The 13,203-nt window shown below is 40.6% G+C and overlaps 1 protein-coding gene across 6 annotated transcripts in view; it reads left to right on the top strand.

The window, feature by feature from the left end:
* The first annotated feature begins 4,543 nt into the window (after positions 1-4,543).
* Positions 4,544-13,203, top strand: part of LOC144686660 (serine/threonine-protein kinase tousled-like 1) — a 184,622-nt gene continuing 175,962 nt past the window's right edge. For 3 of the 6 annotated variants that reach the window (XM_078552152.1, XM_078552159.1, XM_078552160.1), the window contains exons 1-2: positions 4,872-5,078; positions 5,308-5,441. In XM_078552152.1, the coding sequence (XP_078408278.1) occupies positions 5,315-5,441 (127 nt within the window). In that variant the 5' untranslated portion in view covers positions 4,872-5,078; positions 5,308-5,314. Of the gene's footprint in view, positions 5,079-5,307; positions 5,442-13,203 lie in introns of all 6 variants that reach the window. The other 3 variants (XM_078552153.1, XM_078552154.1, XM_078552155.1) reach the window with 3 other exon arrangements.

Raw genomic sequence — 13,203 nt, 5'->3', positions numbered from 1 at the left:
TTGTATTTTTGGTCTCAATTTCTCATTTCTATTTTGTTTAATTATTTTTATTATTTTTTCTTGCATTTACTAACTAATAAACTCACTCTTTCTTTGACTCAAGACAGCCTGGTTAAATTGGCTCCTTTTAAAACATAAATACATTTGGACTAGGAAAAGGTATCCGCGAGGGAAGTGATCCTTTATAAATTAATCTTGTTGCGACCAACCGAGGGAGGTGGTTGAACAAAGAAAGGGAGCCAATTCATCCCTCCTCACCTGGGAGCATTACAGTTTGGGGTACCTCGTCCAGGATCATAATAAATTGGGGGACCTTGCACGGGAATCGGTTGTAACAGAAGCCAACCATATACTTACATTGGTGTTTGAAAAAGCTGAGGCAGCTGTGAGTTCCTCATTATTAAAGGATCATGGCAGCTTCTGGGATACCATGCACATATGTGCAAGAACACCATTGTGTGGTCACGCACCACCTACACATTCAAGGAATGGAAGGATTTCCTGTTTATGAAGGTCTCCAGTTGATGACTTGGTGACTTTATGACAACGAAGGTGCAGTTGATAGCTCCTGTACTTGAGGGAAGCCTACTATTTCTGCAAAACCCCTGGTATGCTGCCACACCCATAGGAAAGTTTGTGCTCCCCCACCCGAGCAAAGAGGGGATCTATAACTGCCTTGATGCTGCACCTGTGTGGGACTGATTGTAATATGCCACAGATGTCAGCGACTGACGCTGGAAAGAGCTAGCAGCATAAAAATTTAGAGCCACTGTGACCTTAATTGCCACTGGTAGGACATGCAGATCTGCAGACTGTGATGCCAGAGTAGGCAATTCAGCCCCTCGAGCCTGCCCCACCATTCATTACGATCATGGCTGATCTCACTTCGGCCTCAACTCCAATTTCCCACCCTCTCCCCATAACCTTTCAACCCATTACTAATTAAAAATCTGTCTATCTCCTACTTAAATTTATTCAGCGTCCCGGATAAGAACAGTAACCGGATATCTCAGTAACCAATTCCTGGGTCAATCTATGCTTTTTTCTGTATCTTTCATATCCAGATATGACCTCTGCAGTCGTTATAACCTTACCTTGTGGTAAAAACTAGTTATCATCCTCCTCCTTCTGCTCGGTGCGTGCTGTGCTACCTCCAACTTCTGACCTTGTCCCCTCCTTCTGGCTGCATGTTGTTCCTGCTCACATGTGTGAATATGCAATGGTGCTAGCCCCTTTTCACAGCTTCTTTGGCATGATACATACTCGTCTCCTTATCTGGCGCAGTCTCCTTCCTCCTACCTGAATATTTGATCAGGAGGGCCAAAGAGATAGGCCCTTCCAAGGCCACATGCCTCATCCTCCAAATCCTTTCAGTGTCAGCTACACACTTGTATTTGGAATGGTTGAACCAGGGGCACTTCTTGAAACTCTTTGAGGTTTCCAAAAGGGTACCTGACCCCGCCAAAGACGTTCTGCTAGCTTTATGACTTTTGTACAAAGTTGTAAGTCACATGAGTTGGATCCTGGAAATGTCAATAATGAAAATCGCTTTGCTTGCAGTCAGCCGCAATTTTATATGTGCCGCCAGTTCCACGAAATGCCTATGTGAGAAATTCGTCCTGCCGTCATTCGCCCCTGCCCCCCAGCAAAAATGCTGGAAATTGGGGCAGATCGTCTGGATTCGGGCCCTGGCACCATTCCCGGGCCTACAGCTTTGTTTTTAATGGGAAATATATTTTCGAAGGTTGGTTGGTTGCATTGCTGGGATCCTTCATGGAATTTAAGCAAAGCCTACTGACCAGGTCAGCAATAACATCTAGAATTAGGGCTCCTGTCAGGGGGGGTGTTTCATGCAACACAGACAGATTCTGACAATTATGTTTGCAATAACAGCCCTGTCATAGTGCCAGTGGATTTAAGGAACCTCACACTCCAGAATTGAGATAGTCCTATCATCAGATCCTTTCTCTTCTTCAGGAAGCTTCTGATCAATGCTACCCATGGCTCACGTTCTTGATAATTCTCGAATGGGTGGATTCTCGAATAGGTGTTCAGCTTCAACATATGTGTTCTTGAAATTGTCAAAGAGGGTGTCTCCCTTCACTTTGTAAACCAACTCATGGGAATCTAGCTTGTGGACAAGTCAGGACATCCCCAGAACTTAATCAGGAAAACAGTACTATCTGGAGAGGTGATCACCCAGAATGCTAACAGTTTAGTTGAGATAATTTGCCCCTAGGATCAGCAAGTGGGTTTTTATTCCAGAAATGTTGTGGTTCTTAAGAAATTGGAGTGGGAGTTCATCTGAACTTGGATCTCAGGGCCTGAACTGTTGCATAAAACAAGGAAGGGTAAAATGGCCACACACCTACACATCATTCAGGCAGTATGCTGGCAGTCATACAGCTGAAAGTAGCATACTAATATGTGACGATTCAACCCTGCCACCAGAAGTTTTTGAACTCAGTTTCAAAGAACAAAGCTATCCATTCGGCCTCTCAGCAGTAACAAGGGCTTTCACAATGTGTCAACTAATCGTTACAGCATATCTCCAGCTTCATCACCTTCATGTACACCTGCAGCTGGTACACTGGTGCATGAGAACTCCCTGCAGGAAGCCTGCTGCTAAGACAGTCTGTTCATTTAGTACAGCCCTAGGCCTCATGATTAACACTAAGAAATTTTAAATAAATCTACTCACGGCCTTAAGTTTTTATGGCACTTTTGCAAAATTTTCTTTAGCAGATTTTTCACCCAGTGATGGATTCAGGACCTTTGGGGACTTGGGACTTTTCGTAGAATCATAGAATGGTTATAGCACAGAAGGAGACCATTTGGCACATCGTGCCTGTGCTAGCTGTCTGAAGGAGCAATTCACGTTGTGCACCCCCTTGCTTTTCCCTATAGCACTGGAAAGTTTTTCTTTTCAGATAATGATCCAATTCCCTTTTGAAAGCCTCAGTTGACCCTGTCTCGATCACACTCCCAGGCAGTGCATTCCAGATCTTAACCACTCATTGCATGAAAAGTTTTTCCTCATGTCGCCATTGCTTTTTTTGCCAATTACCTTAAATCTGCGCCCCCTGGTTTCCTTCTAAGAGATTTCAAGGACTTTACATTGTTCTGAAGTGGGTTGAACTGGAATAATCGGCTGGATTTAACGGTGAGTCGGGGGTCTTTGACCCCCCTCCCCCCCAGTAAAAATGTTGGGGGCAAATCCAGCTGTGCCCCACCAACAGGTTGCCCTGCAGCTTTTCGTTGATTTAAGGTGGGACTTCCATTCCCATCTTGGCAGCATGTCCCACCTCTGGGAGCTGCCAGCCAATCAAATGGCTGGCAGCACTTTGGTTCTAGTAGAACCACTGGCTGCAGTGACCACTTCTGGGAGTGCATCCAGTCCCCAATGGCACGGAGCCATGGAGTTGGAGTTAATAAAGTGGGGTGGGGGGGGGGGTGGAGTTTTCAGCAGAGCTAGGCTAGAGAGTCCCAGTGAGGGGGCTGTGCGCCAGGATAGACAGGCCAGGGGGAGAGGGGAACCAGGGTGGAAAGGAGGGGGCCAACCTTGAGAGTGGTCCCTCCAATAGGCCCGGGGGCCCTAAAAGGCATCCCTCCCACCATTGCTCACCACAAGCCTGCACAGGGTAAGCTGCTGGGTTGGGCACATGACGTGGGCCTCTCCTGCTGCTGGTTAAATCCCTGCAGTGGTGGGATGAGAATGGAATTCACAAGAGTGGTTCCAGGGATGAGGAACTTCAGTCACATAGATAGATTGGAGAAGTTGGAACTGTTTTCCTTTGAGAAGAGTAGGTTGAGGGGAGATTTTATAGAGGTATTCAAAATCATGAGGGGTGTGGACAGGGTATATAGAGAAAAACTGTTCCCACTGGTGGAAGGCTCAAGAATGAGAGGGCACAGAATTAAGATAATTGGCCAAAGAAGCAATGGAGGCATGAGGAGAAACTTTTCTGATGCAGTGAGTGGTTAATATCTGTGCTGCCTAGTGTGGTGGAGGCAGGTTCAATTGAGGCATCCTAGAGGGAATAGCATTATTATCTGAAAAGGAAGAATATGCAAGGTTATGGGAAGAAGGCAGAGCAATGGCACTAAATGCATTGCTCATTCAGAGAGCCAGTGCATACACGATGGGCCGAATGGCCTCCTGTGCTGTAATCACTGTGATTCTGTTAGGTGGTTGTTCTTCCTGAAAATGGGCAATGTCTGTTTGAATACAGACCACGTAGGTGAGTTAAAATAAAGCTATTAAGTTCTCTCAAATACTAAGTAAAGTTTGAAATAATATTGTAGTATACAGGTTTCCCAGCTCTTGAAATCCTTAATTTACCATTGATGGAGTAGTGTTTGCCTTTTTTTTGAAAATGGAAAATTGTATCACTGCAGGTTAAAAAAAAAATGGGATGACAATCAAGTGCCACTTTAGTCACAAAAGAGACAATATTCACTGAAGAATAATTTCCAACAAACTGTGCCATCTCAATATGCTGCATATTTCCCTAGAGTTGCCCTAGGTTCACGTCATGACATCCAACTGTGGGCGGGGCGGCTCAGTTACTTTAGTTTCATTATTTTCTTTTTTCCCCCAAAAAAAACCTATGAAGGAATTTGGCGCGACATTGTCGCAAAAATAGTTTCCCGAGTAAAAGCCGGAGCCCCTTTAATGAGAAGCTTTGAATGTGCGGAGTGAGCAGCGGGCGAGCTGAGAGTTATTGACGTTTGGTGAGACAATGAGAGAGAAGTTTCCCCAAACAGCAGCAGCAAGCAGCAGCTTAGAAACCTGTCCCTGGGCCAAAGGGGACGGGGTTTACTCTTTTACTCTCAAAGTTTAAAGTCAAGCTCGGCGGAGTCATTGACCCAGCGCCGGGAGGGGGCGGTGGGGGGCAGCTGTCGGCTGACAGTCGAGGTCGGGCCGCAATATTATTATTATTTATTATTATTGTGGCTTTTTGCCATTTTATTCTCTCCGCTGAGGTGCACGAACCTCGCGATAGTATTTGCACAAACGATGCGTGACGCTTAACTGATGCGAAGGTGACGGGGCCACTTGAAGACGCAGTGCAGAGGTGTGTGAACGTTTGTCACAGGAAAAAAAAAATTAATCTACATTTATATTTAAATGTGTGAGTGTGGAAAAATAAAGAGGGCTTTTTAAAAAAAAAATTATTAAGCCACTTTCTTGTCGGGGTGTCTGGCGCGAGGTCGGCTTCAGTTTGCTGCTGTTTGGGGTTTTTTGGGGGGGGGGTGGGCGTTGTGTCGGTGCTGACACTTTGTGTGTGTTTTTTTGTCTCAAAGTAGCTTGATGAGTGTCCAAAGTAACAGTGGAAGTGGTGGAAGTTTGGAGGGGACGCCATCTTGGTCCCAGTTCTCCACGTCCCCAACGCCGGGAGCTTTGCAGACTAACACGGCACCTGTAAAGGCTAAAGAAGGTAATTTACTCCACACACTCACTCGGCTTCAACTCTCGCCCGTGTTTTCTGATGTCTTTTGAGATGTTTTATTTTATTTTTTTGTTGTTGTTGTTCTCCCATTTGTGAAGCGGTGGCACACCGGGTCCCAGGCGGGTTGCTCCGAGGCCCTGGGTACATTAACATGAGATGAGATGAGGTGTCTAATGGTTGGTCTTGTGGTGCACACGCCAGAAACCCTCAGGCGGAATCTTAGGCAGACTTATTTAGGCACTGGTATCGCTTTAGAATGCATTATATGTTTAAAAAAAAATCTTCAGGCTCCACAGACCTTTGGTTGTGAAGTGATAAAAAGTGGAGCTGAGGTTTTATTGGAGCTGTAACATGTTATGTTTACTCCATTGTGTGGTGCCCTCCCCTCAGCGAGAGATGATGAAGAGGGTCAGGGCTTGACTTGGGGAGTCCATGATCTTATTTCAGTGCGAGTTTTGGCGGTTGACATATTGATTTGCAACATGATACTGAGAGGTTAAGTAAATTGTTTCTGAAAACGTAACCAGCAGGCTGAACTCCATTGCCATTTTTGGCAATGCCAGTCACTGATGAGATTTTTTTACAGTAAGTGGAAGGTATCAAACAGTATGGAAAGCACAACGCAGCAAAGCGTCAGATTTTGGATTTTCAGATCAAAGGGAGACTGTCTTTTTGGCAACTGCAGCCATCCTTCCCACGATCTGAAGCAGAAGGTTTCGAAACCTAATGGCCTCCAAATTTTATTAGAACTTAAACCCCATCGCATTTTCAGCTCTTCACTACTATAAATGGAGTACCAGTTAATCTATTAAAATATTTAGCAGCTTGATCAAACCCCCGTCACGTTTCTTGGTAAAGCACCTCTCTTTGCAGTCATTTTGGGTTTGCATAAGGATATATGAATAATAGTTTTCTGAAAGGGAAAGAAGAATTTAAAATTTGGAGAATAGCCACAGGTGAAGTCCCAATGTTCAATTTTGACTATTAGTTAGAAAATACATGGATTTTTAAATTTATTGGCTAGTACATTACATTTAAAAATATTGCATTGTAAGCTAAACATGCTTGAAAGGTGATAGCAACTGCTGAGTCATCAGAATGATTTTTATATATTTTTGTAAAATTGTGTTACACAACTGCATGAGAGATCTATTAAAAAGAACAATTTTCAGTGTATTCTGCACTCCTGATACTGTGGGAGTTTTTATTTGTTGACATTGGGTTTAAGCTTTTTCATAACTATACCTCACAGTATATGTAGATGGACATATTCCAATAATGACAAAATATTAGTATTTAATCACTTTGGAAGGAAACAATTACTTAGCAAAAGTTAACATAGTATTATTCTGAGAAAATAATTGTTAACTGCTGCGTTTGAATCACAAACGCCAATTGTGTAATTGAAATAGCAAAGCATGCTATTTATCTTTACTGAAATAATTTCATAAGCATTAATGCTGCATGAAAATATTTTGGAAGGCAATGACCCATTGGGAAACGTGAAAAAAAATTGAACAACGCTTTACCATATTCAACAAACATGTCAAAACATGTCAATATTGGGGAGGTGAAAATGATTTTTCACCGCTCTCAGCTCTCTGGTTTATTTCATCAACAGGGCAGTTTTATTATCCATCTGAAATCCAAACTATAGTATATTTTTACAAATATTGTAATGTGAAGAAAGTTTCAAATACAGAAACCCAGCATGTTGAGCGATTACTTGTAAACACTTAGATTTCACTAATAGTCAGCTGTAGTCCCGACATTGAATGTGTTCTCAATTTCTTGCTTACAATTGTAATATTCATTGCAAGAAATGAATGCATGTAATGAACCAATTTTCACTGATATTCCAAATTGAAAATTTCTTGCGCCTACAAGTATTGAATAATGCCTGTGGTTATTTCTGCAAAAGCCTGGTTAATCTGAAGTTTGTTGTACTGGTTAATTTCCAATAATTGGTAAAAGCATTGATTGTAAAATTAATTTCCAAGAGGTAGTACTAGTCAAAAGAGGTGGCTTAGTGGGTAGTGCCTTGCCTCTGAGCCAGAGGTTCTGGGTTAAAGTCCCACTCTAGGACTTGTTGACCGAGGAAGATATGTTCATAACGCAGCCAAATGGGTTGATTATCAATTTATAATTCCTTCCAACATACGGACTCAAATGGTAAGTGTGGGGTTCCTAGTCAGCCAAATGGTGGAAAGAAATTGGAGCCTCTTTCATCACAATCCATAGTTCCAGGCTACAACATGCATATTAAGGTGTATGATGCCACAGCAACTCTGATTCCATGGGGATCAGTTGGCTGGATGGCCAGTGTGTGTCAGATTGGTGCCAACAGCACAGGGTTCGATCTTGGTTCTGGCTGGAGTGGATTCGGGATCTGCCTCCTTGCCCTACCCATGGTGGAGATTGTGGGGCTGTGGGTTGGACCTGCCTTCGGACAGAGAACTCCAGAAGAAGAAACACCTTTTAGATAAAAAAGACAGCAAATTTAAGGAGAAAACAGCGCTTCCATCTAAATTGAGTTTAAATTGAAATTAAATCCATATTACGTAATGGTGTGGCTCTTCACGTGAAAATGAGTATGAGCACAACTGATTTGTCACACAGTAATTTACTTTAGATTTTTTTCCTTAGCAATAAGGTAATTTTAAAAACTGCATGTAAATACTTTATATGGAACCAGATCTAAGATTAAAGGGGCATTGCCCTGGGAAAAGAGGCAAATTTCATTTTATAAAATTGTATGCAAGTGATCAGATGTGCTCTGACAATTTACAGTGCACTTTGCACTGGTGATCTGTTGTAATTGGTTTACAGAAACTTTCATGATAATTACATTCATTAAACATTTTTAAGTAATATATGTATATTGTCGACTATTTCAAAAGAGGTTTGTTTGTGTTGACATCCTTTGGATGAAATGCATCTCGTGTTCTATTGCAGGCTCATCTTTGTAGTTTGAAAAATATGATACATAGAAGGCATTGAACTATTTTAGGGACCATTTGCAATACAGCTGCAGTATTGGTGCAAAATGGTTTTACTTTGCACTGATGAATTTATAGTTTAGAGGAGATCTGGAATCTGATCTGACCTGACATTGAAACAAAGTAGATTGAGACTCTGGGGAAGAGTGTCTTGCTGTACTTTACTTTGCAGTCAATGTGGGCCAGAATATCCAATTTAAGCTTCAGAAGTTAGTATCATTGTTGAACCTGAAAGGATTTACACTGACAGGTTTGTGAAGGAATGAAGTTTTTGGTGTGTTGCAGCCTGTGATACAGTAATAATAATATTGTTCAAATCTATTCTTGGATTTTCCTAAAGGATGTTTTGTGGGATAATCCCTTTTCTTCATTCGCATGACTACCTCCTGTTTTAAGCGGCATGTTTGTCGTACAGTTGACTTTGTAGAAGCATCTGAAGAAATGTCCTTGATTGATTTCCTTTTCAGCCATTTGATGTTGTTACTCCTGATTTCATTGAAGAATTGAATGTTTTCAGGGCAGCTATGCCTGTTGTATATTTATTAGCCCACTTGCTGCTCCCAAGCTTGTATATTCCCATGCTAATTTAAAATGATGGATCCATACCTGATATTACTTTTAATCTTGACTGATCTGTTGCTGATTCAAAACATGCATAATGCTGGAAAACTTTTATTTCCTTTCTTGGATGAGGTGTAGTGTGGGAAAGAAGGTGAGATTGTTCAGATGTTTTGTATTGAATAATAATGTACATTAGTACTGTATTGTATGTAGATTCCAGTGTGCTTATGATAATTCAAAGTTATCACTTTGTGTACTATAAACTGAAATATCCAATAACAAATAATGTAAATAGAATGAGGTAGGAGTTTAGTGCTCTTATAATTTTATTACTAGATGATTTGAAAGATGGGTGTACTATAGTTACTTCAAAGGTGGCAGAGGAGAGATAGAAAATTCAGTTGCAGTATGTATTTCATGTTCTATTCACAGTTGCATAATACTTAAGTAGCACATTCAAGACAGTGCATCCCAAATCAAGCTTTTTTACCTGGTCAACCTGCAGTTGTTGGACTTTATAGCATGTGGAGAAAAAAACGCATATAATTACTGTTGTTTCTCACTGCAGAGTAAAAATTTGCTATCATTCTATTTATTACTACAGCAAGTCCAAAACACTATCATATAAAAATTTGGGGTTTTAGTTTTACTAAGGTGGTTTTGGGAGCATAGATGGCTGTATTTCAGCCATTTGATTTCATTACCAAGGGTTAATCTAGAAATTGAGTGTATTCTGTATACTTCTTAGTGTTTCCTGCTCCCAAGCAAGTGTATTTTCCATGCTTATAAGAATTGCTTATTCTTGACCTGTATCAGTAGGTGATTTTATATAATTTTACCCAAATACGTAATGTTGCATCTTTAGTGCATCCAAATGTGAATAAAGGAACGTTCATTCAGACTTACTGGAAATGAATTGTTGATAATCCATAAACTTAGTGCCAGTCTTGGTTAATACATTTGTGCAATTATTAACAAATTTCTTATTATAATTAATTATTATTCTGATGAAACAGAAATCGGTCCTGTTTCCATTTTGAAAACCAAAATCCAAGTTCATAATCCTTGCTGTGGATTGTATATTTCTGTACTGGTCAAAGCGCTCTTAAGTAAAATGTAGTTACATTTTTTAAAAATTAGTTTACTTAGTTAATCATATTTGTTAACTAGTTATGCCAAAAGTTTTGCCATCACAGCACGTGCTATCTTCCATGTATTTTTTACTGTCTTCAAATGAAAGCTAGCTTTAAATCCATGAACATGCTTTCTTAGTTGATTTTTATATGTGATACCGCTCACATTTTTTCTAGTTGCGCTTAAAATTTAACGTGTACCCCTTAGTGCATACTATTTTGAACACCATTTGTTGCTGATATGCAGTTCCATTTCCCACTTATTAAATGTCTCTTGGCCAGTACCAATAGAATCAAGTTCTGAAACAACTTGAGAATAGTTATATCTTCATGCACACCATAATGTAACTGTGCATGCTTATAAAGACACGGATAAGATTGGAGTTGCATTGTGTTGTGAATTGTGGACACAATTTTACCACTTTGGTGCATTTAGCTAGGTCATCCAGTGGGTAATTTTAAACTTTGCATTTTGATATCTATAGTATACAGATATTGAAATAAAACTTAGCCAAACCTTTCTCCAGTGGAACCTGAACCACTTTTTAGAATTCCACAATTATAATCATAACTTTGAACAAAAATCAAATGTTGGGAAAAGGGGGGGGAAATCTAGAGTTGAACCAAAACAGAAAATGTTAGGAATGTACAGAAGATCCTTTAATTAGTACCTATTTCTCACCCACATGCTGTCATTCGGTGATAGCATCGGAAAGCACAGCATTAGTTTTCACATGTATGCTGATGACACCCAGCTCTACCTCGCCACCATCCCCACTTGACTCCCCTACTGTTGCTAGACCATGAGACTGCTTATCCAACATCCAGAACTGGATGAACAGATATTTCCTCCAATTAAGTACTGGGAAGACTGAAGCCATTGTTTTTGGTCCCTGCTCCAAACTCCATTCCCTAGCTACCAACTCCATCCCTCTCCCTGGGAACTGTCTGAGATTAAGCCAGTCTGTTTGCAGACTTGGAATCACATTTGACCCTGATATGAGCTTCTGACTTCATATTCCTGCCATCACTAAGACCACCTATTTCCACCTCCGTAACATCTGCTTTAACCCTCATTCATGCCTTTGCTACCTCAAGACTTTACTATTCCAACACTCCTGGCTGGTCTCCCACATTCTATACTCCGTAAATTTGAGGTCATCTAAAACTCTGCCCATGTCTTAACTTGCACCAAGTCCCGTTCCCCTGTCGTCCCTGTGCTTGGCGACCTTCTTTGGCTTCTGGTCAAGCAAGGTCTAGATTTAATATTCTCACTGTTGTTTTCAAATTGCTCTATGGCCTTTCCCCTGCTGTATCTCTGTAATCTCTTCCAACTCCTCGATGCTCAGATAATCTCTACTCATCTGTTTCTGGCCTCTTGAGCGTTCCCCATTTTAATCACTCCACCATTGGTGGCTGTGCCTTCAGTTGTCTAGACCCTAAACTTTGGAATTCCCTCCCTACACCTTTCTGTCTTGCTACCTTGTTTTCCTTTTTTAAGACACTCCTTAATACCTATTTCTTTGACCAAGCTTTTGGCCATCTGACCTAACATCTTGTCGCTCAGTGTCATTTTTTCATAATGCCCTTGTGAAGTGCCTTGGGATGTTTTATTATGTTAAAGGAGCTGTATAAATGATGTAAGTTCTTGAAAGAAAGAAGGCAGGTTAATGTTTCAGTGTAGATACCTGATCAGAACTGATTCTCAAGCTAGTTGAATTTTTGATGGTAGTAGGTCACTTTTTAGAAATATTTTGCATCATATTATGTGAGCTGAACAATGTTACATAAAATGTAACCTTGCCTTTTGGAGAAATGAGACCTGGTTTGGTGACTTGTACTCAAAATTGAGACCAAGCAATTTTATCTTGCCTGACCCTCATATCTGCACCAATGCAAAATCATCAGAAGTTTTGATTTTAATTGAGAAATTGATGGCAAAAGGTTTTGAAGTTCAGAAATGAGAAAAAATGGCTGCCCTTTGATTAAATTAGCCACAGATTTGACATCCCTCTCATCTTCTGATAACTAATTTGTTATCTCTAATTTTGGACATTGCAGCTAAAATATCTTGATTGGATTTTTAATAAATCTGTTTAGATATCCTGAGGGGGTAACTGAAATTAAGTTTTCCAAATAATGTATGTTACTCTCATGTTGAATTGGATATTGTGTATAATGTGTTTTCTGAATGTCAATTTCCTTCAGATTATCTCCGCCTCTACCTGCATTTTTGGCCTCCAAGATCAGTTGGTCTCCTCACTTGGAACCTGATCTGTGATTTCAAGAAGGGATGTTTTGTTTTCCTGTTTGTGTAATATATGCTTTATTTAGAGTAGTGTAGGAGGTGAATGAATGCATAATTTGGCTCCCATTCATTTCTGTATACATCACTAATCAGAAAAGGCTCACTTGAAGGAAACTGTTCTTCAGGTGAGTCCGAAGTGCATGCATTATTTCTGACTTTTTCTTCCTATGACTATAAACTGCTGCAGCTACAAAAGGGAAGTTAGAAACTATGTTTGACATGTGTGACTGACACAGACCCTTCTACTTTGTACTGCTGCTGAGCTGGATATATGATCATTAGTAGAATAGTGGTTCTTCCATTAATTTGCATCTGCGTTGGGAGCGTAAAATAAAGGTTTTTAAAAGGTATATGTATATACTTAGTGGTGAAGTATATTTTTTTCTTTCTTCTTGCCCTCCGTCCTTGCCAAATAGATTTTAGGTGGTTCCAGGAAGATTGCGTACTATGGCAGAAAGACTTCCTGGCAGGAAGGGGAGACTAATTTTGAAAAGCACCCCTCTAATGTAAATTGTGTATAAGAGTATGTTAACAAAAATGTTAACACTGAGTTTACAACACATAAACAGGCTGTTTGGCCCAACTGATCTATGCTGCATATGAGTCTCCTTCCACACCTCTTCATCTAGCACCATCAGAATATCATACTATCGCTTTCTCCCTTATGTATGTATCTAGCTTCCCCTTAAATACATGGGCTGCTCGCCTCAACTGCTACATTTAGAGTCATAAGAGTCATTATTGTACAT

This window comes from Cetorhinus maximus, chromosome 11 (assembly GCF_964194155.1).
Source record: "Cetorhinus maximus chromosome 11, sCetMax3.hap1.1, whole genome shotgun sequence".
NCBI lineage: Eukaryota > Metazoa > Chordata > Chondrichthyes > Lamniformes > Cetorhinidae > Cetorhinus > Cetorhinus maximus.
The sequence above is the reverse complement of the archived record's forward strand: the minus strand, read 5'-3'. Positions and strand labels throughout refer to the sequence as shown.